The sequence below is a fragment of the Passer domesticus genome, chromosome 3, assembly GCF_036417665.1.
Source record: "Passer domesticus isolate bPasDom1 chromosome 3, bPasDom1.hap1, whole genome shotgun sequence".
In the NCBI taxonomy this organism is placed as follows: Eukaryota; Metazoa; Chordata; class Aves; order Passeriformes; family Passeridae; genus Passer; species Passer domesticus.
This window is the reverse complement of record NC_087476.1, coordinates 23,143,024-23,170,244: the sequence shown is the minus strand read 5'-3', so window position 1 is coordinate 23,170,244 and position 27,221 is coordinate 23,143,024. Positions and strand designations below refer to the sequence as shown.

The following is a 27,221-nucleotide window of genomic DNA, read 5'->3' as shown; positions in this document are numbered from 1 at the left end:
TTTACCAGGTTATTCTTGTCCCATACTTATACATAGCAACTGTGAGTAATGCTGCATTGTAACTAAAACTTCAATGCAATCAATACTTTGATTTTATAATTCCTTCCCACTCAGCCAAAATCCTAGATTACTCATGCAGGACACAATCCTGTCATCACTGAAGTCAGTGGAAAGTCTGCCATTTAGCTCAGGTTAGCAAAGTTTTGATGGATAGTTGCAGTAAGCATTCATGTATACTCTGATATTCTGCAGTAACTGTAAGGCTGTTTGCCTTTGGAAAAAAAAAGGGTCATCAACCTCTTCCCCACTCCCCCCTCCATCAATGAAAAGTTAGTATACATAAACAGAGAATAAATCATTTCAGTGTATCTGCATATGCACACCCCCAATGCAGCCACACCATGAGACTGAAGTAGGATTTAGAAGCAGATTAACACATAAAAAGCACTTAAGGAAACAGTTTGGAGACATTTAAGCAATTTTAACCCTGACATTGTCACAAGGTTGCTTAAACCAGACTATCAAATTATTTTTCAGTAAATACAGGGAGATAACTACCTGTGAAATCTGGCAAGCACCTGAACACACTGTCTCCCTCTGCAGGCTTGTACAGACCACTCACTGTAAGGAACTCCTACATTAGAAGATCCCTCAAGTGTGGATGTACAGATAAAGTGATTGAGGTACATAGGTGAAACTGAAAAAAATATTTTGAGGTGTGGCAGAAGAAATTTCTGCAACATCTATTGGGAAAATAAATATGAATGTGGATTTCACAAGATTATTTGTATCCCAGATGTTCTATTGGGACTGTCACAGTTACTACTTTCCAGCTTAGCATATGCAGTGAACTGCAGCAACAGTTTCCTGATAAAAAAAAAATCACAGAAATCCTCTCAGGACCCTTCTCTTATGAGTGGGTGAAGCATACCCAAAAGTTCAGTTAGCATAAGCCATACAAACTCATTTCTTGGAACATCTGCCAAAGTGAATATATCTCTAGAGATTAAGTCACTTCAGTCAAGGACTCTTTGAGTCTAAGTATAATTTGTTGATAGTGATTATTTTTAAAGCACGGATGATTGCACACTTGGTTATATGTGCATTCTCCCCATTTTCCTCTCATGCCTGTTAACACTTCTTGTGAAGACTCTGCTATTAAAAGGTAAGCAAAACATTCAATGTCATGATAGAAGGACTGATTCTATCTTTGAAATCTCTTTCATCTGGCAACCTGGCAGAATTTAAGTTCAACCAAGCAGTCTCAAGGTATGACAAAAAAAGAGATGCAAGACACTTGACTAGCTGCTCCTGCTGACATGTTTGATTTTTTATCTCAGTAATTTTTATTCTCTATTTATGAATCTTCCACTACCACAATAGTGGTCTAAACCCCAATTAGGAGCAGAATCTAATAAGGAATAAAAACATCAAGTACCCTAGCCAGAAGAGGTGCTTATAACAATATTTAAACACCTACATAAGATTAACCTTGCTTTAGCTTTACAGTTCTTTATTTCCTCCTTAAACCATTAACTATTTATCTTTTTTTTCTGACTATGGATTCAAAAGTTTCTTCTGTGTTTGCCTTGTTTTACTTCTTTAGCTGCTTCAATGCCTCAATTTCACCCAACAACCTGACTTTGTTCTTGATCAGTATCATAATTCTCACAATTTTTCTCATAGCCTGTACTCTTCTTATCCTCTTTTCTCTCTTCTGACAACTTACCCCTCTACTTGTGGATTAATCTTTGCCATGTTAGAAACAATATGATTTTACCTACATTTCCTTCTATTTCACTTTCAGCTCTCAGCTATCAGCTCATTCTTTATGGAAGGAGAATGAGAACACAGGAAGAATATTAGAGCTACTGTAACACTCTTAGGAATCCCTTTGGAACAACTTATTTTCTCTGATTTAATCTTGCGCTTCTTCAGGGCGCTATGAAACTACTGCTTCCTCAATCTACCAGAACTAAAGTTTAGGAAGACACCATTTTTGTCCACTTTGACCTAAAACAATACTCTTCTTAGAATAGTGTATGTTCACATCTTTATCAATTTCCACTTCACCTGATTGCTAAGGTAGTATATTTGAGAACATACTTCTCATCCACTCTTCAAGTTACTGTGTGGGTTTTCTGTCCTTGTTTTCCTTCTCTCTTCTCTCTACACCTTGTTTCTCATCAGCAAATACAAATTCGACTACCATCTGTTTGCTAATGACTCACAGATATACTAGTCTACTCCAGACTAATCTCCTTATGCCAAACTGAAATCTCAGCTTGCCTCTCTGACATATCCTCATGTAGATGTAACCATCCTTTCCTATGCATCATGAATCAAATGGAAAGCCTATCCTTTCCTACACTAAACCTTTCTTTCTCAGACAGTTAGCTCAAATAATGAGCCAAGGACATAACTTAAGTCTTCCCCCTAACACACAAGAAGATCTTTATTTTCTAGCAACTGGGTTGCAAGACTAAATGAGATGTAAGACCTAGCATAAAGAAACCTCACCAAGAGAACTAGGTTAAAGCATAATTATTCAAAATTTAAAAAATGGTATAGAATAACCATGGTAGCTCAAGTTAGCAGCAGTTCACTAGATGTTAAACCAAATCCTTTCTTAATAAGTCAATGTGAGCTCATAATTAAGACGCTGCATAGCTGTAAATCAGAGCTCCATGGTCACTCAGGTAGACAGCTCAAGGGAAGTGACTAGATTCTGTACACTTGGGTATGGAGCCCTCCCGACAGGAATGACCAAAGTCTCCTCACAACCAAACATCTATCCTCTCTCAACCAAAGCAGGATCTTTCCAGCTCTGACAAAGTAGTGTTGCCCTTCCCATATCCAACAAGATTTTTTTCAAAAAAAGAGATTGTTTTCTGAGCTATTTGTGGCCCCCCTTCTCTTCTTCTTCAATATCTCTCCCATTTGATAGAAGTTACAACTTTTCATTCTCAAAGCCTGCTGACACTGTCACATTTTACTCACTGTCAAGATACTGACTCGTCTGTTTAGACCATTACCCTAGCTACTGTTACCCACGTTATTGGCCTTGCATAGTCATACATTATGCTTTGCAGGATCTTCCTAAGCTTAACAAGAAAACAAAAAATCTTTTTTCTTTGAACTACTACAACAAAGTTCCCTTTTCCCCTGTTAACCCTCCAAAGCTAAAATGTTTAAACCTCTGATAAACAGTTCCTCAGTGGAATAATGATATTGTCTCCTACAGGCATCCTGAAGGCTACAATCTAGAAATTTCACCTTCCCTTAAAGGCAGAAATGTCTTTCAGCAGTCTCATCTTCCTAACATTAATTATTAATGTCACCTTGAGGACAGATGGGATCAGCGTAGGTTCTTTGAAAAGATGGGATCAGCGTAGGTTCTTTTGAGCCTGCCCCTGAGAAGCTAAGTAATGCTTGACAGAACTTTAAAACAGGCAACTTACATTTTCCCAATGTAATATTTTTGCCAATTCTTCCCCCTAAACTAAGCATTCCACAGGGGAATACAATGTAGTGGAGCAGGAGCAGGCCACCCAGGGGCCCTCTTGAGCAACACTATCATGATATCCTGTTTGCTGACCAATATTCCCTGGAAGTATCCTGCCTGACAGACTGCAAACACCTTTTCTCTGTTTTCTCCTTCTTTCCCCATCTTAGAAGGTTATTGATACTTGCATTTATTGGCCTCTGCTGGTAGTACAGAAAACAATGATGTGTTTGTAGCTGATATTGCAGATGTCATTGTTATTGTCAGTCTAACAAGAGATTCTAGTTTTGACACAATATTACCACAAAGAGAAAGCAGAGTCCAATCTAAACCCAAGAAACAAATTTTTTGACTGTAGACAGACTGTGGGTGGCATGGACTCCTTTTATCTTTATGGTATAACAAATTTGGGTTAGGAACATATGTACATATAAATATTTTTTTTATTGTTCCAGCCTAGAAGACTGTTATGACTAAAGAAGTCATTAAACGTTTCAACAGAGTTCTTGAAAAGAGAATGTGTTAAGTGAGAGTATTTGGAACTCTGGTCTCTGTTTTTGCTCACAACTAAAGAGCTTATGTGACAAAAAACCATTTGGATGAAGTTGCTCATGGAGAACACTGTTCTGCTTTCTGACTTCCTCACACTAAATCTCTGTTTTGCTGAAGACTATCTCCTTATAGATTTTTTTCCCAGTATAATATTTTGAAATTTTTAGCTTTCACATTTTGAACTTCACAATAATCTTCTGGCAGAAAGCTACAGACTTCTGTGCCCAGTGGCAAATACATATTGTAGCTATGGGTTCCTACAAACATCCCTTTTTAATAAGTATGTGGTATATTTCCAAATATGCTCTGAATCAGTAGTTTTTCTTGGATAGGTGCAAATTTCTTGCACCTTACAGAAAGATGTTTCTTCCCCATAAAATGACAACTTGGAAATATGGATTCAATATTATTAACATAGCAAGCTGAAAAAATTAAAAGAAAAGAGGAAATCTAACCTTTCAGACCTTTGTTTTATATGGCAAAGAGGAACAAAAGGACAAGCTCTCAACTGAAAATAAATCCTTGTCAAGTTACTTTTAAATCACCCTGATTAGTACAAATAGTCTTGACATATACACTCCCCATACTGTCTATAGGGAATAGAAAGAAATATTGCCTCTGTTCAAACTCATAAATTTGTGGATTTTATGGTAGTACATTAGGTACTTAATATATAACAGAGAGATTACAGTCATTAGGTGAGACCATATTCTGTAATTACCATGTTTAGGTACTGCAGTTCCACACTGAACTCAAGTCAGGTTGGTGGAGGCTCCTCCTGAAATGCTATGCTTCAGTTCCAAGTAATCTTCTGGCTTTTTCTTGGCTTTGGGAAAAAAAAAAATTTTATATATATATATATATATATATATATATATATATATATATATATATACACACCACACAGGGTTTGTAAAAGTCACTGTGAGAGCTACTTGAGTCTGTTGAGAGGCTGAAATCTTGAAATCTTTTCAGGGTGTGGGTGTGTGCTATCTTGTTTATCTCACTAAGGCACTGTCTCAGGCTAATGGTAACATGCTAAAGGCTGACAACATTTATGCGTTATGGTTTACTGTCACAGGATGTAAGAAAGGAGAGAAGGCATCTTTTGCAGTCATACTGATCATGGTGCTTAGTTATTTTATCTTATCTAGGTGCTATGAAGGGAAGAAATTAACACTTGTATAGCTCAAAAGAGAAGAAATTGGGTCCCAAAAGCTCAATGAGGCCCCAAAAATCCTCAGAAGAACAGAAGGCCTTGGATACAGTAAATCTATGCTGTGTGAGTCAAGACCAAGAATGCACATTTTATATCATACTGGTGCTTTGGCAAAATCTGCCATGAGTAGGATTAAACAGCAACTTCTCAGGGGTGCTTACTGAAACAGCACAGCAAGAAATTATACCATCATTACTGCTTTCAACTATATGCAGGCAGCTATAAATGGTGTTTGTTTATGATTTTTCAATTATCCCAACTTAACAGACAATACACCAAAACAAAACAAAAAATTATTGGGCCAGATGCAATGCAAACAATTGCTCATTTAAAAAATCTGAGCTTCAGACTTCTGGATGACAGAAAGTAAGTCTCTGCTTAAGTTTAGTGCCCATTTCCATCTTTCTCACAATCTTTAGCAAACTCCCCCCCAGTCCTCTGACAAGGATAAGTGGAGGCGCCTGAGCAGCTCTGACTGGGGAATTCTGCACAGCAGCTTGGCTACATGATGTCTGGTACTAACAAGTATTAGCACTATTTTACTTTCACGAATGGAAAAAAATGAGTCCCGAAGGTGTTCTTAAAATATGGATGAATGAATAAAACCAGATCCCTTCTGTGGAAGTGTTTGGAGGGCAGTGGGTTCGGGAGCTGTCGGGGAAGGCAGCGAAGGGGCTGCAGGCCGGGCCCGGCAGGGAGGGAGCGCTTACCACGAGATGGCAGCAATGCCACGTCTGGCTCGGCATCCTGCCTGGCTCGGCTTTTTTAATTTTATTTTTTTTCCTTGAGTGAGAACCACAACGTTTTTACATAAATACAAGCTTATTACAAAGTCAGCCTACCTCGTTCAGTGCCCATTCACCACCTTCATGCAACTTACAACGAGAAAACAACTTTGCATATTTCCCCACGAAAGAAAACTCATCTTAAGTGAATAATTACAACCTTGAAACTACCTTTCCAAAAGGGCTTGTGTTTCTGTCTTTCCTTCCTATGAGCCTTTGTCGTTTAATTACAGATATAGGTAAGCATTAATTATGGAGTCAGGTCCAGCATGCAGTGATGGTGACAATTCATACTGGATTGAAAGTCAGGGTTGGGCATGTTTTTGCCATCCATTTAAAGGTAGGCCTGGCACAGAAACCCTTGCTGGGATCGTGGAGCATAGGGACCTGTGACATGACAACCTTGGGTTACTATTTCCTTTCTCTTGGGCTCAAGGAACCAACCCTGCCTGCTCCAGACTGCTGGTGGGGAAGCCTTTGGAGCATACTGCCATGTCATATTTTGATTGGATTTTCTTTACTTTTGGAAAGGATTGTTAATGGCAGAAATTCCTCTTGGCAACAAGAGCTCTCGAGAATGGCAACATAAAGACAAAGCAGTGTTCTGCAAGGAGATATTGGCTCCTCTCCTTTCTCTCAGGAACAACAGCTTGTTCTGATGAACAACTTAGAAGGAACGAGCAGGGCACATTTTGGACCTGAAAGCCTCCCCCTCTCAAGAGCGGGGACAAAAGCAGAGGGTAATTTCACCTAGGACGAAGGACCCCAGCACCCGCACCTCTCGCACCCCGCTTGTGGCTGGCAGAGGCGAACCGCAGGCAGAGCTGGGGGACAGGACACCGGGGAATCGCAGCAGAATCCTCCCGGGCAGGTGCAGCCCTGCAGCCACTACCCTTCTCCGCGCCGGGGGACACCGGGCCCGGGGAAAGCCATCGCTCCCCTGGGGCCCTTCGGCGGCCGGCAGCAGCCGCCCGGGGCCGCGGCCGGGGCGGGGGGCGAGGCCGCGGCCGGCCCGGGAGGCCGTGCGGGGCCGTCCGGCGGCGCGGAGAGGCTGCGGGCGCGGCGAGCGCCGGCCCCTTCCCCTCTCCGTGGGAAGCGATGGTTGAGTCCGGCGGCGGCGGCTGCTCGTGTGGCTGGCAGCCGCTCCGCTGCGCTGCCTGCGCTACTCTCGCCGCGATCCCTCCCTCCCTCTTCTCTCCTTCTCCTCCTCCTCCTCCTCCCTCTCCTCCTCCTCTTCCTCGCACTCTCCGCATCCCTCTCCTGCCGCCGCCGCCGCCGCTGCCCGGCTCTCCCCGCCGGCGGCCGTGCATGCCTCGCCGCCCGCGGCCCCGGGCGTGCCTCCCCTCCCTCCCTCGGTGCCCTCCCTCCCCTGGGCGGGCGGCGGGCCGGCGGCGCCGGGGCTCCGCGGGCGCTGAGCAGCGCAGCCCCGCCGCGGCGCGGGACTGATGCTGTCTGTGAGCAGAGCGGAGCGAGCCGCCCGCGCAGTCCTGCAGGAGGCGCCGGGCGCTGCGCGGCGCTCGGGACCCGGACCGCTCCTCTCCGCCTCTCCTCGCCCTGTGGTGGTTATTTGGCGCTGTCCTTAGCCCCGCTGCCGCTCGGAGGACACGGTCGCAGCCGAGAAGAGCCGCCGGGGGTTTTGTGTGAGAGAGTGTGTGTGTGTGGAATAACTGCAGACATGACTGCGTGGAGGAAATTCAAGTCTCTGCTGGTTCTCTGCGCGGGGCTCCTCACTGCAGCTCAGGGTAAGATTCGGGTTTCTTGCATTGCATTCGTGTAGGCTGTGGTTACGGCACTCATAACCCCTCAGCTAAATTTCTGCCGCTCGGTTGAGCGCTCTCCCTCGCTTCGTTTCTGCGCCGGCAAACAGCAGGCTCCTCCAGCCCGGTCTCCCTTCTCCCTGCCTCCCACCTCCCGCCGGTGTTCCCCTAGGGCTCTGCTCTCGGCCGGTCACTTCCCCCGGGAGAAACCAGCCCCCTGGAGTTGGGCAGCAGCCGCTGCGACGCCGCGAGCGGAGCCGTGCGCATCCAGCCGCCTGGGCAGTGCCGGAGTTTGGGAACACTTCGCTCTCCCCGCACGCACGAACGGCACTCGCTGCCGTGTGAGGGACAATCCCCGGGCTGGCAAGTTTGGATCTCCCCTCCTCCCGCCTCCCCGGCTTTTGCCGTGCTCGAGGGGGAGCGCGGAGTGGGTGGTCGCGGAGAGCCGCCTCCGCCTGCTTTCAGCCGGCTCCGCTCCCCGCAAGTTGCGCGGAGGCGGGGATGCGGCGCCGGGGACACCTCCGCCAGCTGCCTGCCCGTGCCTGAGGGAAAAGGACTCCTCTGTGCTGGGTGTGCAGTGGAGAAAGTCTCCCATCCTCAGCTGGGGTTCTCCTTAAAATCAATGGGGGAGGGTGGAGAAACGAGGGGTGACGGTGGAGAATTTGGTTACACAACTTCAGTGCTGGCCTCAGCCCCATTACTTGCCTCATCGCTGGAGACAACAACTTCCCCATTATTCACTTCGCCTCTCATTAGCCCTGCGCTTTTTCATGCTGGGAGAGATGCGAGTCTGTGCCTGTGAGAGAGAGGGAGGGAGTGAGGCAGCTCGCAGCTGAGCACCTGTCCCCGATACAGCCTCTGTCATCTCCCACCTCGCTCCCGGTTGTTCTGCTTGCCTCCGGGATGACGGTTCCCCTTGCGGTTTGTACTGTCTGAGTCTCCCTTAACCCTTCCAAGGCGCTTTACATCGTTCCCACCATTTTATTTTTCTCGCTGCTCTTTTCGGTGCGGGGGCGGCTGAAGAGGGGGGAGCAGGGATACCGCGGCCCCCGGGTTGGCGGGCGAGGCTGGAACCTTCCCCGTCCTGCGGGTGCCCACGGCCGGGTTCCCTCGCCCCCTGGGTGGCACGGCAGGGTGCCTTCCCTCCGATAACCTCCGGCCGTGGTCTGCAGGAAAAGGCGGTAGAAGGCCAGCCCGGGCGGCCGGGAACCGGGCAGGAGCTTTGCCCGGTCCGGAGGAGCGGCTGTGGCTCCACACCAGCCCGATGGCATCCCTCCTCTGCCTGGATCCTGCCGCTGCCGCGGTCCACCGGGCAACGCCACCCGGCTGCCTCTGTGGGAAGGAGCGGGGCGAGGAAGGCGCACGGCTCTCCTGGGCTGTGAATCCGCGGCTCCTGGGGATGGGGCTGTGCCCGGCAGCACACACAGCCCGGGGCGGGCGGGGGCTCCTTGGCGTGGCCGCCCTACCCAAAGTTCCAGCATCCCCACCCCCAGGTGCCTCCTTCCCCGCTCGCCGCCCGCGCACGCCCCGGCGCTGCCCCGGGCACGGCCCGGCCCGGCCCGGCCCGGCCCGGCGGGAGCTGCGGTCGCTGGCGGAGCCGCTCCGAGAGCCGCGCTCGGGGCCCGCACCGCGGGACGAGGGGCAGCTGCTGCCGCGGCCGCGCCGCTCCCGGGGCGGGCCGACACCCGCGACTCATTTGTTAAATACACTGTAGCCGGTTATGTCGTTTGACATTTAAGTGTTTTCTTTTCATGGCTGACAGCACATATGAAAAGCTGGAGGCTGGATCATGGTTATTCAGCGACGATCCGACGTGTTTTGCTTACATACAAAGGCTTTGCCAGGAACGCTTGGGCACTGCCTCTGATGCTGCTCTGCAGAATGTAATTATACCTGCTTAATGTGAAGCAGCAACACACCCACTTAAAGGCTAAAGACTGACTTAATATTGAAGTCAAACAACAGGTTGAAGGGGAACCATCGGGGACAGCTGACATAATTCCTTCCCATTTACCTTCCCAGGCAATTGAGCACAGGTATCTATATTTAGTCAAATGTAATCCTGAGGCTGAAATTACGTTAATGCTTTAGAGAGTGAAAAAACTCCTTCCTTAGTAACATAAAGACCCAAGGTTTCAGAAGCACACGAAATAATTTTAATTATTAGATTCTCAGAACTGCGTTTTACCAACCCCTTGCTATCAAATAATTTGGTTGCTGTAAAAGGAAATCACCCAGGTTTTGCTTGGTTTGGGGATTTTATAAGTAAAAGAGAAACAAGTGCTGAATTTCTGGAGGTGTTGCCACAGGCGTTCCCATATCTTTCAGTAAAATGACAGGTGGGTTGCTTTCCACATTGTTCCTCGTTATGAAATGAAATGGAAACCCTTTGCTGTGGAATTTTCTGTAACTTTTTTAAGGAACAAGGAAGGATGAAAATGAACATTCATCATCGTTCACTGTGGTAGACTTGAGGTGCAGTTCTACACATTTCTTTGGACTGATTTATTCTGATTGATGGACCTGAGTGTTTTGGAAAACATTTGGGGAATTCTTCCCTGTTCATTGTTCATTCTTCCCTTTCAACATCAAGGGAAATTAGTCTGGAGTAATTTAAAGGAACCGCTTTCCCAGAAGCTACCCTATCATAGCAATTACGCTTCAACAAGACAGACGGCACCGTGTTCAGCTATGCATGTTAAGATGGGCTTGTTTATAGAGCCATTTGCTAATTCTGATATGTTACAGTGTAACAAAAGCAAACATAAAAAACCCTATTGATTTTCTTGAAAGACAAAACACATCAGTGTAATTTTTGTAAAAATTTATAGTGGTATAGAACAAATAGTACATTTAGACTCAATTCAGACTAAAATTCAAGAAAAAAAGAGTAAAAGACATTTCTACTGTGACATAAGATCTGTGGACAACCTATATTCAGTAGAACATATATTCAGTAGAAATGCATATTGCTTAATACCTGGAGTTGTTCCAGTACATGTTTTCAAGGTAATTTCCTGGACATGTTTAGATAACCAAATACAGCACCTTCATTGCCACCTAATTGCCTCAAACTAAATGTACATAACTAGGCTTATGCACAGAGGTATTGTTCAGATTAATGGAAATTAATCTGAACAAAGGGAAAAATTTCTGTTCTCAAATTAGATGCAGACAGTAAAAGGACTCTCACATCTACAGCTCAGGATTTTGTTTTTAAAAAATAAATAAATAAACCTCAAAACATTTTATGTACCTTCTGTTTCCTGCTATCACTTTGTCAAAATAATTGCTATAACTACATCACACAAAGTTACCACTCTGTTTAAGGCCTACTCCTGTTGGACTAAGTGTGTTTGTCTCTTTTAAATAGTCTTTTTTTTTTTTCTCCAAAGTAGTGCTTTTCAAACTGTGAGCCTGGTCTCTCTAGAGAGGCTCCATTCTCTTCCAGAGAAGACTAAAGCAATTCTGGAGAAAATGAGCTGAAAAAAATGAATTTTTAAAAGAACATCAGCGCAAGGCATTGAACACCCAGCTGTAAAACCAAGTATTTGATGGATGTTTTCTCCATCCCCCAGCTCAATGAGGAATTTGCTATAGAAAGACATAGTAGAGAATATCCAGCTCTGACTATGTAATACTTAAAGTAAAAATGCATTTACTTTTTGGTAAGATCTGTATCTGCACTATTTTTGCATTGAGATATGTATATGATGCCCTTAACTATGTATAGGAATAGGAAACTTGGTCAACTTGAATGTAATATAGTGGAGAGCAGATCAATGCCACAAAGATTCCTCAAACACTCATTTTAGACTCTTGAACCCATAGTTCAGGTTTGAATTCCCACTGTCAACCAGCAAAGATTTTTCAGTTTCTCTGGTGTGTGTGTGTCTGTGAAAAAGGGTACTGTTGTGAGGAACTGAAGATGCTTTACAGGCACATGAAGACATGGGCACAAATGGAACTCCAGGATGTATTGAAATCTGTGAGGCCACTTCAGCATCTTCTCTGATTTGTACAGATAGTCATTCTGCAAATTGTCTACACTGCAAATCTGTCTGTTTTACTGATTCTCACTCTCGTGTGTCCCTTCATACAGACATGTATGATTTTGATCAGACAATGATCAAAATCATACATGTCTGTATGATATTTTTGTTTGGGAAGGGCAGTTGTAATTTTTCCCCTTGCAGACTGCTTTGTCTATATAAACACTTCATCTTGCTTTTATTCATGGTGTGGTATAAGTATTACATATGCATTGATACCGGCAACTTTTGAAGAAGATATCTATAGCACTTATGCCTCCACAGCATTTACACTAATAAAAACTCTTGTTCAAACAAATTAGGAACAATCTGAAACTAAATATTTTCAGTTATGCATTCAAGATTTACCATGCTCTATAGAAAGGCTGAAAAGCCTCAGGGACCACTGTTTTCAACTTTTTCAAGATGTAATCTGTACACCATCACATTAAACTCCTTCTTGTAACCTTTCCTTGGAGAAGTGTCTTCTTGATAGTGTCACAGTATAAAACCTCCAGTGGATTTAAAGATAAAATGTAATTTCATCGTGCTCAAATCTGTTTTGAGCCATGGTGTTTCTCTTTGGCCATGATGACATTACTCTGCTGGCAAACAGCTTTCCGTGTGAGCACACAGTGCAGCGCAGTGCCGGGCTGCCTGCAGCCGGCAGGGGAGGCAGTGTGGGAAGGGGAGCTGCAGGTTTAACTCTACAATCCACTGAAGCAGTAGCCTAAGTGTGAGACCCGATCTCTGATAAAACTCCAATGTACAACTGGATTCACAGAGTCACAGTCACAGTCACAGAATACGAATCTGGCCTCTAATTCTCCATATGGCTGCAAAATTAGCCATATTAGACTGAGATAAATTGGATGTTCTTCCAATTTTTGCAGTGAGCAAAGAATAAGAATCATATGGAAATTCTCCTAGTGTGTATGAATCACTTTCTTTCACTTAGAAGTTTTACTTTTCTACGTCAGCTCTAATTTCCCTTAAACCATTTTTTATCAACCACAAACTTTTGAAATAGGGGAAAAATGGCATTAATGCCTGAGGAAAGCTGTGAGATATTTCTTTGTCCTGACACATCTTTGTTCTGGCTGGATGAAAGACTTCACTCCACTATATGACATTTCCATTGCATTTAAGAAATTCTACACTGTATTTGTTACAAGCATTTCTCAGAGGAATAACTACTTACCCAAATAACTTAGATTATTGTTAGTGTTATATTGACACCAAAGGCAACCTATATCGGTTGTCTGCATTTAGTAACTGAAAGGTAAATGCAGGCATGCATCCATCCACTCTTTCAAGACTAATGCATCTTACTTCTAAAAACAAGTCATACTTTCTCAGAGACAAGAAATTTTTCTGCACTTCTTTCTCAGAGACAAGAACTTTTTCTGCACTTCTTTCTCATATGGAAAAAAAAAAAAGAAAAGAAAGTGATGGTAGTTTCTTGCCATTTTTACCTGGAGGGCAGTTTCATTTAAAGGACAAAGCAAGATTTAATCACTCTTGCATTGCTGATGATTAACCAGAACTCATGATTAATCTGAATATCGTAAATGATCTGCTTTAGCAGAAACAAAAAAAAAAAAAACAAAAACAAAAAAAAGGAAAAAAAAGAAAAAAAATCACAAATTCTAGGAATTATAATAATGCTTTAATTTACGTCATAAAAATTAATCACAGTTTCTTACAGCTTTTTGATTATTTAATTATGCATTTTAATGATACATTCATGCATTTTGTGAAATAGTGATTTGACTTCTTTCAAGTAAATTTCTTGTCTCATCCCTGTCTAGTAAAAGGTAACTTCAGGCAGTTCTGAGAGCCCAATTTTACTGCATTGGAAACTGAAATTTGTATTGATTTCTGAAATAGCTCAATTGGCAACTTTTGAACAGATTGCTACTCCAAATTATCCAGACAAAGTAGATATTGCAGCTGAATGGTGGACTCAGATCCTGTTTAATTTGAGCTCTTGTGGAGAACTTCTGACAATGTTTGCACCCATGAATGACTTCAAAAAAGGAAAACTAGGTGAATCACAGCAACAGACCTATATATTAATATATTTATTTTTATGTGGAAGCAATTTGTTTTTAAACAGCATCTCTGGTATCGGTGAGCATCTGACCTCTACCTTCATTCTTTTTCTCTATTTTTTTTTTCCTTTAAAGACATTAAGAAGAATACACAGAGAAACCTAGTATCATTTTAGTCTCTGGATGTTTTATATCTGTCTTACAGTATCCTATGGATACTGAAGTACAGAATCATGTTCTGTATTCATGTCTTTGTTGTACAGTGGCTTTCCAAAAGAAACATTTGCAGCACTGCAGCTGACACAGACCTGAAAAAGTTACAATGAGTACAACTTTTTATGCAGTGTTTGTTTTGAAAATTTGTGTGAAATATGGCTGGCATTTAAAAATTACATTTTGCAGTACTTGCTTTGTGCCTTGTGTTCAATTGGAAGGCAATGTTTGGGGTTTTTTTAATGCAATTTTGCCAAACATAAAGTTTTTCTTTTTTTTTATTTCTTGTCTGATAGTTTTCCTTGCTTCTTTTTATTTTTCTTTTTTTCTGTGGTTTTTTTTTTTTTTTTGCTAGAGAATCGTTTCTAAACCCATGTTTGAGGGTTTTTTGAAATGTTCTTATAATTCTGATATTTGCAGCAAACCTTTGACATTTGTCACAAAGTAAATCTGGGTCTAGGAATATTTTTTTCCTCTCTCCCATCCTATGAGTTGCAGATCAAATTGTAGCCACAATACAATATTGCATAAATCATTATTTACTTCCTTTGACCTTCATTACTTGCCATATTGTGTTCACACATAAACTCCAAAAGAACATAGATATTCAAACTTGTATTTACTTACACTGGTGCTGAAACACAAGCAATTTACAGTACTCTGGGAACAAAAGTGCAGCCAGCCTTGCCCTGTACTTCAAAGTTGGGTCTAAACATATTGGGGACCAAAACAAGATTGTTTTCTTTTTTAAATAGTGGCCCAGCTGTAGCTTGGATTTAAAGTGTCCTCACTGTGCTTGCAATGCTGGCTGCTAAAATAGATGGGTTAGCTTGGATTGCTTTGCAGAGTGTATCCAGAATACACGCCTGAGATCTTGGGCTTGGCTTTGGGCATTGTGCTTGAGCTTGCCTTGTGAGAGTGCCTTGGGGTTCAGCCTCAAGTCATGGTGCATGCCACACACACCATGGAACCTTGGCACCCACAGCCCCAGTACTGTGGGTACTGCTGCTGTACAACACAGATGGAGCTGAAGGAACAGGGAGGTCACTTGGTCAAGAAGCAGCTGATGTTAGGAAGCAAGTGGCTAGATATTGCAGAAATATACATGAGCTTACAGAAACTGCCTTGCCCTGAACCTAGCAAAAATGCAGGTGACTGTGAGGGCAAGAAAAAATGGAAAGAAAGAATGATGTTTACACAGCAGTGAAATGTCTGAAAAATCCATTTTGATAAAATTAAAACCAGCAAAATTTAACTTATTTTTAGACTAATTTTGCATGCTTCTGGCTGTGAAACAAATGGTCATGACAAATCACACTGTTCTCACTAATGTTTGTGGGATATCAATGCAGAAGCTGACTGCATTCAAGTGACTAAGTGCACTATTTTAGTTTTGCCCCAGCAGCCAGATTCTCTATTGGTATCCTGCTGATGTTTCTTATAATACATAGATTGTGTCATACCAAGCATTTTTTTGAGGGGGAAGGGGAAACATCTTATAATTCACTTTCAGAACCTCAGTTCAATCAAACAACTGCTAATATCACAGTCAGTGACCCTCTGCATTTGCAGATATCTCTCAAGAAATTAAATTGATTTTCTTTATCTTAGCATGTAAATATCCTCAGCACACATTTTGACCCATTGTTTGCAGTGACTCTTGCACTGAAGAATGTAGTGTTAATAGATCTTACGAAGTCAACAGTGGCAGCAGTACCCATTTTGATCTTTAGCTGTACTCAATTATTTCTGTTTAGCTTTCCTGTGAAATCTATTGTGAAATTTAATTAACATAAATGAAAATACAGAAATCTTCAATTTTTTTTCCCTGGTACATAATGTAGTTAACATCAAAGTAGTTGTAGGGGAAAAAAAAGCATTCTGCTATGCAGAAGTAGGTAAATTAGACATAGACTCTGGTCATCAGTTAAGTAGTTTGGATTGCTTTATATCAGATTTTAACTAGTTAGGACCTGATCTAAAGGTTGGGGAACTCACAGAATTTAAAAAGTCTCATTAACCTTAAAAGGCTTTTAATCTTGCCCTTGTTATAGCCATATATCACACAGACAACTTGCATTGAAATGAGGATGCTAGAAAAAAATCTAATAACATTAAAGAAAATTCAAACTCAGTTTGTTATGAAATTGACCACAGAAATGTTGTTTAGAATCATAAAATGATTTGGGTTGGAAAGAACCTTACACATCGTTCTAACTCCCCTGCCAAAGGTAGGGACACCTTCCACTAGACCACGTTGCTTAAAACACCATTTAACCTGGCTTTGAACACTTTCAGGGATGGAATATCCACAGCTTCTCTGGGCAACCTGTTGTAGTGCCTGATCATCCTCACAGTCAAGAGTTTCATCATAATGTCTAATCTCAACCCACCATCCTTCAGTTTGAAACCTTTCCCCCTTGTCCTGTCACTACATGCTTTTGTGGAAAGTCCCTCACTGACTTGCTTGTGGGCCCTCTTCAGGTACTGGAAGGTGCTCTAAAGTCTTCCTGGAGAGTTTTCTTCTTCACACTGAACATCCCCAGCTCTCCCAGCCTGTCTTTGTAGGAGAGGTGCTCCAGCCCTCTGACTATCCCCATGGCCTTCTCTGGACTTGCTCCAGCTGGTTTATTACTGTGTCAGGGGCCCAGAGCTGGACACAGTGCTCCAGGTGAGGTCTCATGAGAGGGAGTAGAGGGGCAGAAGCATCTCCCTCAACCTGCTGGTGCCATTTCTTTCAATGCAGCTCAGGATGTATTTGGCTTTTTGGGCTGCAAGCGCACATTCCTGCGTCATTTGAACTTCTCATCCACCAACACCCCCAAGTGCTTCTCCTCAGGGCTGCTCTCAATCAATTTTCTTTGCAGCCTGTGGTTCTGCTTGGGATTGTTTCAGCTCCTGTGCCGGACCTTACAGATTACATTTCATGAGGTTTGCACAGGCCCACCTCTCAAGCCTGTCCTGGTTGGATGTTGTCATTTCTGTCCAGCATGTAGTCTGCCCTGCAACTTGCTGTTATATGCTTAAAGATAAATGATGACTCAAATTTTTTTGACCTATCTGAAGTGTATCTCACTCCACTGGCTTTCGCTGGTTATATAATTTATTTCGTTCTGAGGAAAGATTAACCTTTAATTGCTTTCTTTAGCAGCATTTAGTAAACAGGCTGATAGCATGGAGATGATCTATGCAAACAGCAAAGAAGGATTTCTTCAACCCATGTTGCCATGACAATTTAGATTTTTCTTGTCAACTCCTGAGAAGCTTCAAAGTAATTTCTTTAAAGCAATGAATCAGGGGATATTTTGGAAATTGAAGTTGCTCTCTTTTTAAATTTAGTATCATTTAACACAGTAAGGGGCCTGACTCAAAAGATTGTAATATCTACAAACAAGAACTATTGCAAAAAATATAACATCATGTAACTCTCTTTGTGGATCTGTGGTAGTTTACATCAGCAGTGAAGCTGACTTCAGATGCTTTATCAAGTGACTTAATTTTTTTTTATTAACTATATGATAATAACAAATAGTTATCATAAAAATAAGAATGGATAATGCATAGTGGAGAGCCCAGTTTATAGATGTCATTTTTATCCGCATGACAGTATTTTATCTTGTAGGTATTTTGATGTAATTGGATTGCAGAAGGATTAGAGAACAAAGATGGACTAAACATTTTTTTTTTATAGTTACAATTATAACATTAGTTCAATGAATGGGAAATAAAATCAAAAGGCCGTTGTCTGCATATTTAAATTGCTATCCCAGATAAGTTCCCTGTACAATGTTATTAGTAATCAAACTGAACTTCCCTCTTGTTATTTGTTTTAATTGAAATAGACTGTTTTGAAAAAGAACTAAAACTAGTCCAAACTAATTTAATTTAATTTAATTCCTAAGAAATAAATTACTGGCTTAATGAGGTATTTCTTAGGTTGCTGTTAGCACTGATGAAAACATGGTAAATGGAAAGAAGATAATGTGAAATGCTGTTTCTGCTGGGAAAATACATTTCTCTGTATAGAAGACAAGAAAAGTAGCTCAGTAATGGTTTTCTTTTTAAAATGTTCCTGGCAGATGATGGTCACTGTGTTGGTGTAGTTTGTTTACAGCTTTGCAATAGATTTGAGATGAGTCATATCACATTAGAAGGAAAATTGAGAAGTTGTTTTGTTAAAGTGAATTCTGTTTTCCTTTTTTGTCATATATACTCAAATTACTAGCTCTCTTTAAACAGAGACACCTAATTGATTTTTATAAGTGTTTATTCTAGTTACATCTATAAATCTGAGTTCCTGCTGTTAGAAATGGTAAATGCAGATATATCCTTTCTATACATGGAATAAGGTGACTGAGCTGGAGTCTTCTGTCAGTTCACCTCATGCATCTCCATTACACTATTTTATTTTCATGCTAGTTTGAACCACAGTAATTTCAACATCTACAAGCACGGTTGTTTTTCTCAAGCCTTTCTATCCTCTTGCCTTCAGAATGAGAGCTGACTGAATAAGGACTATAGGATGGATTCTCAAGATTTCTCTTTTATAGAGATTTTTATTTCCATCTTAATTCCTTACTGAATTTCTAAGTCCACTTTACCAGTAATGCATCTCAGTTTATCCACAGAGTTAGGAAAAATGATACTTATCAGAATATTTGGTAAAGAAACAAAGGGATAGAGTGTGGATGGAGTACTTATGATACAAAAGATGTTAGGCATTCAGAAGGAAAATCAACCTTCTTTTTCAAAAATATTTGATGGAAGAGAAGATCCATTTGTTGAATAATAGAACATGGCCATACTGAACAATAAAATGTGTCTGAGCTCAAGCTTTGGCGCTAAGTTAAGGATGCTGAGAAGAAGGCAGAAGGTACTGTTTGCAGTCAAGAGGCTAGATTGTAGTGCCAAATACCTGCAGTTACCATTGCCATAAGAGAAAATTGCAGATCTCAGCACTTTTGAACATAAAGAAATTTGTGCTCTACTTAACTGTTACACTTGAGAATCTTCAGAGACTGAATTCAATAGAGTGCTGTAAAGGGAATGAATAGACAACCATATTAAGCATTTACTACTGTTATCTCCTAGGTAGTATCTGAATTAAGCAGTTTCCAAACCTATCAGCATTGTGTTATTGTTTTAGGAAGAAGAATTCCTCAAGGGAAGTTGAAATATTTCTTTAAAGCCACTTGACTCTAAGTAATTCTGTGTATTGAAACAACAGCCACAACACAAAAAAAACAACCAAACAAAAACCCTCCAAACGAATGAACAACCAACCTGGATCTGATGTAGCCTGGAACAAAAGATTTGTGATTACAAAGCAAACAAAAATCAGAATTTGGAGTGAAGTCAACTCAAACATTACTCTCCTTACTACATAATGGAGACTGTAGTCCATGGCCAGAACTAAAGACAATCAATTCTACCTTCACTTATATTTCCTTTATGAGTATTCATAATTTTTACATTTGTCCTCCATTGATGGTAATTAAGTACAGTTCCTCGTGGCTCCATTTTCCTTTCTAAAAACAGGCTGTTTGTAAGTGGTGGGCAGGCTCCGTGGAAGAAAAGTATCTGTCCAGTTTTACTACTGTGAAATATGTACTAAACTTCTTTTGATATTGTGCATCACTCTGCAGACCATACTTACAGAATGGATATATTTGTATAAATATTTTGAATGTGCTTTGTCACTACAGTGGTTTTGTGTGGCCAGGTTTTGGTAGCTGGGATGCTACAGGGGTGGCTTCTGTGAGAAGTTTCTAGAAGCTTCTCCCAGTAGATCCAATGCTAGCTGGTTCCAAGAGGGACCCACTGCTGGCCAAAGCTGGGCCCACCAGCAATAGTGGTAGAACCTCTGAGAGGACATAGTTATGCAATGGCAACTACAGCTGGGAGAGAGCAGTGAGAATGTGAGAGAGGAACAGCTGCAGACATCCAAATCACTGAAGAAGGAAGGGCAGGAAGTGCTCCAGGTGCCACAGATTCCCCTGCACTATGTGTGGTGTAGACTGTGGTGTAGCATCTGTGTCTCTGCAGCCCACGGAGGTACAGGAGGGAGCATGGAGGAGCGGGTAGATGCCTGAAGCAGACTGTGACCCTGTTGGAAGCCCACGCTGGAGCAGGCTCCTGGAAGAATCTGTGGACCCAAGGAAAGAGTAGCCCACACTGGAGCAGGTTTGCTGGCAGGACTTTTGATCCCACAGGGGACGCACGCTGAAGCAGCCCGTTCCTTAAGGACTGCACCCTGTGGAAGGGATCCAGGCTGGAGCAGTTTGTTAAGAAGTGCAGCTCATAGGAAGGACTCATATTGGAGACATTTATGGAGGACTGTTGCCTGTGGGATGGATCACATGGGAGCAGGGGAAGAGTGTGAATCCTCCTCCTGAGCAGGAAGGAACAGCAAAGACTAATCTCTGATGAACTGACTGTAATCCCTATTCCCTGTCCACCTGCATCATTACAGGGAGGATGTAGAGAAAATATCAGGGTGTTTTTGTACCCTAAGAGAAGAGAGGAGTTGAAGGAAGGTATTTTAAGAATTGGGTTTATTTCTCATTATCCTACTCTGATTTGATTGTTAATAAATTAAACTCATTTCCCTGAATGGAGTCTGTTTTGCCCATTACAGTAACTGGAGAGTGATCTCTGTGTGTCCTTATCTCGATCCATGAACCTTTCATTATATTTTCTCTTCTGTGTGCAAGTGAGAATGGGAGTGATAGAGAAGCTTTGGTGGGAACCCCCTTCCAGCCAGTGGCAAGCTGGTGCAGTCACATAAACACTGGTACTTGCAGGTACAGGTAAACCAGAAGCATTTATGCACTGTCTCAACAGTAGTCTGCAGCTCAGATCTACTGAGTTATGCTGCTGTTGTCTTAGGTGTTGTCCAAAATGTGCACAAGAATCAGGTTCTCTGAGGGTAAAAACTCAATTAAAAAAAGAAACCACTCTTTGACTCTAGAAGGATAATGCACGGCCCAATGTAAAAAAATGAGTCGTTGTGCTGACAGACTGTGTCAGGTGAAAGATAAGCATTCAGCATAGAGGGACAATGTAAATCATTCTTATATTTCATTGACATATTCTTCAATAGTGCCACTGAAGAAGATAAGATATTAAAAAAAAAAAAGCTACATATGAAAAAATACGACAGCATTTAATGGGATTTTCAGTCAGGACTATTCTACTTTTTAAAATCAATACCTACTCTTTTCATTTGCCATCTTCCACTCATTTTTTTCTATGATATTTTGTCTGTTATTACATTCTTGAAATCCATTAGGCAGTGATTTATTAATTTGCTTTATTGAACATCTCAGAGTATGAGACCCATGACGCAAAGGATTATATGGACATAGAAAGATGAAATGGACAATGTGGACAATATTGTGACAGGAAATTCAAGTCTAGGTAATGTTATTTCTTGTATGACAACTATTAAACAAAACCCCTTATCTTCTGAAACTTAGGCCACAGTAGCTTCATGCTGCCCTATATTTTACAGATAACAGCTCAGATTAGTTCCCTTGTAACCATCAATCATTACTCAGGGGTGTTTTTCTGATTTCCATTTCTGGCATTTATTTTACTGGTGAGCAGTGCATAATCCACTTCCCTTTTTGCCACCAGTAACACACAAATGCTAATGTAGTCCTACTAAGTAGAAATGGTAGTATGTCTCAAAACTTGAAGCATCTGCTGGTAATAGTCCTCAGTGGAAGTTCTGGTGCCACTGCTGTAAAGGTCTGATGTGGTCTCAAGTAATGACTGATGCTCTCATGGGCACAGCAGTTCAGCTGCTAGGCTGGTACAGGCTTTATGCTGACATGCTGAAAACCACAGTTTTTCTCCTGTAGGACTGGCAGGGCTGGCACTATCAGTTTTGCATAATTAAACACTATTTCTTTTTCTTCTTCCCTTACTGTTTCTTTAAAATTTTCCTTTTGAAGAGCTTATCTTTCTTGTTCCAGTCACTCTATTATTTCCTCTTTTGCTGAAGGAGTATAAGATATCTTCTTTATTATTCCCCAACATGGTTTCTTAACATTCTCAAGCAAGAAAATGCCCAGGGTCTAGACTGTGGTGACTCCTGCACTGGGGGCAACCAGTACAAAGGTTGAAGATGGGCACGGGGCACTTTTAAGACCTGAAGAATTAAGTCAGGGAAATAAAATGTGCCCAGATTTTGTGTACATCTTATGAATTTGGCTAAGTTTCTGTCTCCATGTATTTAAAAATGTAAAAAGTGTCACATCAAATCAGACCAAAATAACTTCTCTCTGACAATGGCCATTAGCAAATGCATAGAAAAAAATTGCAGGAAGCAAGATATAGACAGACTTATATTTCAGCAGCCTCTGGCCAGTTTAGAGAACTCTTAGCCAGAGGTTGCATCTATGTTCAACATCCATCAACAAATTTAACCTTCATGAATCTGTTCTTGAACCTATTCATAATTCATACCACACTATTTTCTGACAATCTGTTTCACAATTTAATTCCTGCTGTGTGGAAAAACACTGCATTTTGCTTGTTTTGAAGCTTCTACCTGCTCATTTCACTGAGCGCTTCCAGCTCTTCAGAAATACTTCACCCAGCATAGAACTTCGCATCTGATAGATAGGCAGGATTTATATGAATCTGTAAATTGCATTTCAATTTTTTCCCATAAAAGTAATTTTTTCCCATGTAAATGCAAAATATCCATATGGATATTTAGAATACTTACCTTCAGTTAATACTAATGCATGATTCCCCAGTGCACTTCTCATAATTTTCAATGACTATGATTTGTATTCAGTGCTGCTGATGCACTTAAAAGAATAATGGTCTGATTTTAATTACAAACAAACCCCTCCCTTTATCCCCCACCCCTATTACCTCATTTTTATTCCCATAATAATATTTTATTGTTTTCTTTTCAATAAATAGTAAAGACTTTACCTGGTGACCTTCTGTATGACAGCAGTGTTCAACATTTTGCTCTATGAGAGATTTCTGGAGGGACAACAGAGAAAATATTTGGAAAATTAGGTCCTGGTGGGAAACGAATGCATCTAACCAGGTGCTTAGTGATCTAAGCACCTCTCCCACTGATGTTGACCTCCATGGAGTGTGTTTAGTACCTCAATGATAGTATAAGGTGCACTAAAGGTGCTTCCTCTTCCATGTATGCTGTTTCCCCTCTGTGATCCAGTGTTTCACTTGTCACAAGTCATATCTTGACGGTGTTTTCTTTCCTGGCACGATAAGGAAAAATCACAAGGAAAACTGGTGTGGGAAAGTTGATTGATGGGATCTGATGAGGGATTTGGCTTCTGTGAAGATTAGGGAAAGGCTGCCAGAATTTCTGGTAAAAAAGGTTTAAAAAGAGGTCCATTATACTGCAAATGCTGAAACCACTTCAGCCTTATAAATCAATCAATTTACCCCCTCTCAAGACCCAGATCTAAATCAAATTGCAAAAAAAAAAAAAAAAAAGATTCTGTGAGTTCAAATCCATAGGTTTCCTGTTGCACTTCCATGTTAAAAAATCTGTTGGTGTCTGAAAAAGTATTGTTTCTCTTGTTGCCTAAGACAGCAGCCTTCCTACATGCATTTAAGATGGCTCTAGAGGATGTACAGATTCTGACTTTCCCTTTTATTCTACCTCTCAGGATTGTCAGTGGAAAAACCTAACATTATAAAAACAAAACAAAGTGATGCAAAATAAATACTCAGCAAGAGCGCAACTGACCACTGGGAACAAGAAAGAGTGAGATAGAAGAAACAAGACTGTCTTTAATGCTAGCAAGTCTTCCATAACTGTTCTTTCTCCTTCATTGTGAAAAACTCTGTTTCATTTCCATACAGGAGAAATTGCTGAATATTTCTGACACAGTCTATTCAGGAATGGAAGGCATTAATTACTTTTTTCCTGTGCAAACAAAACTATTGTTTATCTTTTGAAAAGGGGCAAGAACACAGACTAGTGTGCACAGTGTAGTACATGTACCTGAAAATGTCAGAAAATAAAAACCTGTTAATTATTCTAATACAATATAAAGAAATGTATAAATTGAATAACTAGATCTGAGATGTGCTGAACTCTTGAGTTCCTATTTTATTTCATGGATGTTTTGGGCACTCTGTGGTAGATAAACACACAGAAGAATTTAGGCATCAGGTTTTCCCTTTATTGTGAAGATATTTCCATCTAGTACTTTGATTTTATGGAACTACTACTCAAGAGCTGCTTTAATCCCAAAAGCAGACAAATTTACACAGGCTAGTTTTCACTAGAAAATATCCTTTGAGCCTAAAATTACTTTTCTTGGCATACTCAGAATTGTTGCATACCATGTCACTTTGTATAGGACTGTTACTGAACAGTCATTGTAATCTTCAATATAGATGATCTTCCATAGGAATAAAAGAGCTTGGCTGTCTTGAAGTGCACCTGCCAACTTTGGCCTTACATAAGATATTTCTAGGGGTAGAAGTTGTGCCCTCTTACTTTCCCACAGTAGAGAGAGTAATATAACAGTTGGAGTGCCTAGCTACCTTGTGAAAAATCTACATTCATCTGCCTCTTTCTTTGGAAAATTAAAGCCTGTCTCATCCTCTTTTTTTTTCTTTTCCTGGCATATACTGTGACTGCCATGGGCTCTCCTTTGTTAGGGTCATGAAGGTTTCCAGTTAAAGTTTCCTTTAGTGGTAGGAGATTTGGGTTCCAAATCTTGCTTAAAGGAAATCAAAATTAAACATTTAAAAATCTGCTGAAATGGAAACTGGACACCTACTGGTCCCCTCTTACATGAAGGGCATTAATCACCACATCAGAGTCATGCTTCTGGATGGGTTTCTGTCTTGCTTGGTGAATATTCAATTATTCTGTGAAAAGTGGAATTGCAAGTAGTCAACTTGAAGTACTGGTTTGAGTTTCATTTGCCAGTAAGCACCTAAAAGATAAGTGCTGCAAAACCTATTTTTAGGTAATTTCTGGAAATAATCAATAGCTTTTATCACTAGGGACTTAACAACCACCATGTTATACCCAGCACATAAATCTACAGTCTTATAAAGAGGGGTAAGCTACTACAATGAGGATTAATTAATTTGTCCCATGGTTAATATTTATTTAAAACCTAGGCAAAATATTTTTTTTCTAGTAAAAAGTCTGCAATGCCACTTGATTTATATCTGCCACATCTCTGGTGGAATCATCATTGATATTTAAGAGATGAAATTTAGGTCTAGATATAACAGTCCCCTTTGAAATTTACATGCCTTAGTCTTATGGTGCCCAGTTACCTTGGCAATGAATGTAGTATAAATACACGTGTGCACATGTGTTTGAGAGAGAGAGACAGAATTGAGTGATTTCAACCTCTTGTGAACGTAGTACCACAGTTACCATACACTTGCCGGGGTCGGCTGTCACTTGTCTCTGCCCCAGCACGGGAAAAGGTGGTTCTGGGCAGGCTGCGCTCTCGAAGAAGGAGTCTGGACTCTTGCTTTTGGTCTTCAGTTGAGTTTATTGTTCCTTATCTACAAAGTTTTTCTGTCTGTCCAGCCGAGGTCTGATCAGCAAGACAGCCAAGGGCACTCTCCCCCGCCCACACGGGGTGGTTGTCTCTTTTATAGTAAAAACTATACATAAGATATTTACCGTCTATTTCCAATACTTTTCGCCCTTGTTGGCAAGTGCACTTTCCCTATGAACCAATCCACACATGCCAACATCATCCTGAACATGGATGCCAAGGAGAAGAAAGAAGAAGGACAGGGCACACCCAAATTCCTCCATCTTGGGACTCCCGACCCATGTACAGAATTCCAAACCCCCCTGTACAACACATAAAACCCCCCTGTACAGTGCATTATAATTCAAATTTTATCAAGTGAATATCATCCCTTCACCATTCAGGCCTGAAATTCTCTCATTTCCTCACATTCAGGTGTCATTTCTTTAGAAGGATCAGAGTCAAGCCACAAGGTACTTTTGGTACCATTCCAGGACCTCCGAGCCCCCCAAGGGTTGTCTCGGTAGCTCTGGACATCCGGAGTGATGTACTGAGTTCCCACATACACTATTCTCCAAGTTTTGTCCATTTTTCTAATAATGCAAAAAAACTTTCCCCTGTTTCTAAGTGCAGTAGTCCCAGCAAGTTCCTGCCACACAACAAGATGCCATGTCTGGAATACTTCACCCTAACATGTTGAAGTTTAGCAGCTCGAGCCAATGACCTTGAACTTCCACCAGGAATTTCTGAAATACTGGAGTGATGTGCTGGCAGTGTATTCACTCACTCATCAAATGCAATATTACATTCATTTTCACCTCAAGACACAAGGAGTCATGTAATCGAGACTGGAGGACACAGATGTGTACATTTATCACCAAGTCCATTTCCCTCAAGAGTGCATTTTGGCTCCCTGTAAACAGAAGTATGCATTTAATAGAGCTTTTGATAGCTATTTGCTGTGCTAATGAGTAGGGCATCCTGGAAAGTTCTTCCCCACCACCACGAATCAAATGTGACCAAAATATTTTTAATTTTACCACTCTATATTGACAACAAGAGTTTGTTCTATTTTACTACATATAGTGAAATGGCACATACAAAATGGCAAAACAAACAAACAAACAAACAAACAAACCCCCAAAAAACCAAAAAAAACCCACACCACAACAAAAAAGGTATGTTTTTATGATATTTGGGATATTTTTCAACAACACCAATTTTGAAAACCAGTATTTAAACAACTAGTAAGGAACCCAGAGGGACAGAAGTCGATTTACTGAGACAACTAAAACTAGATCTATCTAGGAATTTTTTTTTTCAGATTGGGAAAAAAAAGCAAATCTTAGAAAAAAAAAATAAAGACAGTCGAAGAAACTGTACATCAGTGAATTTAACAAGGGTTGTGGGGAAAATGAAACTACCATAAGGAAGTGTAAAAGAACAGATTGAAAATCAGTTTGATTAAGGATAACCAGCCTAGATTCAGTCAGGGGAGGTCATGCTTAACTAACCTGATGGAATTCTTCGAAGATTTTACTGCCATTGTAGATTCAATGGATGTAATCTACTTTTAAGCATTAACAAGGCAC

At 41.2% G+C, this 27,221-nt stretch overlaps 1 protein-coding gene across 2 annotated transcripts in view; it reads left to right on the top strand.

Annotated features, from left to right (window-relative positions):
- Nucleotides 1-6,824: 6,824 nt before the first annotated feature.
- Nucleotides 6,825-27,221, top strand: part of CSMD1 (CUB and Sushi multiple domains 1) — a 1,052,894-nt gene continuing 1,032,497 nt past the window's right edge. The window contains exon 1 of one of the 2 annotated variants that reach the window (XM_064412131.1): nucleotides 6,825-7,803. In XM_064412131.1, the coding sequence (XP_064268201.1) occupies nucleotides 7,737-7,803 (67 nt within the window). In that variant the 5' untranslated portion in view covers nucleotides 6,825-7,736. The remainder of the gene's footprint in view (nucleotides 7,804-27,221) is intronic. The other variant, XM_064412130.1, reaches the window with a different exon arrangement.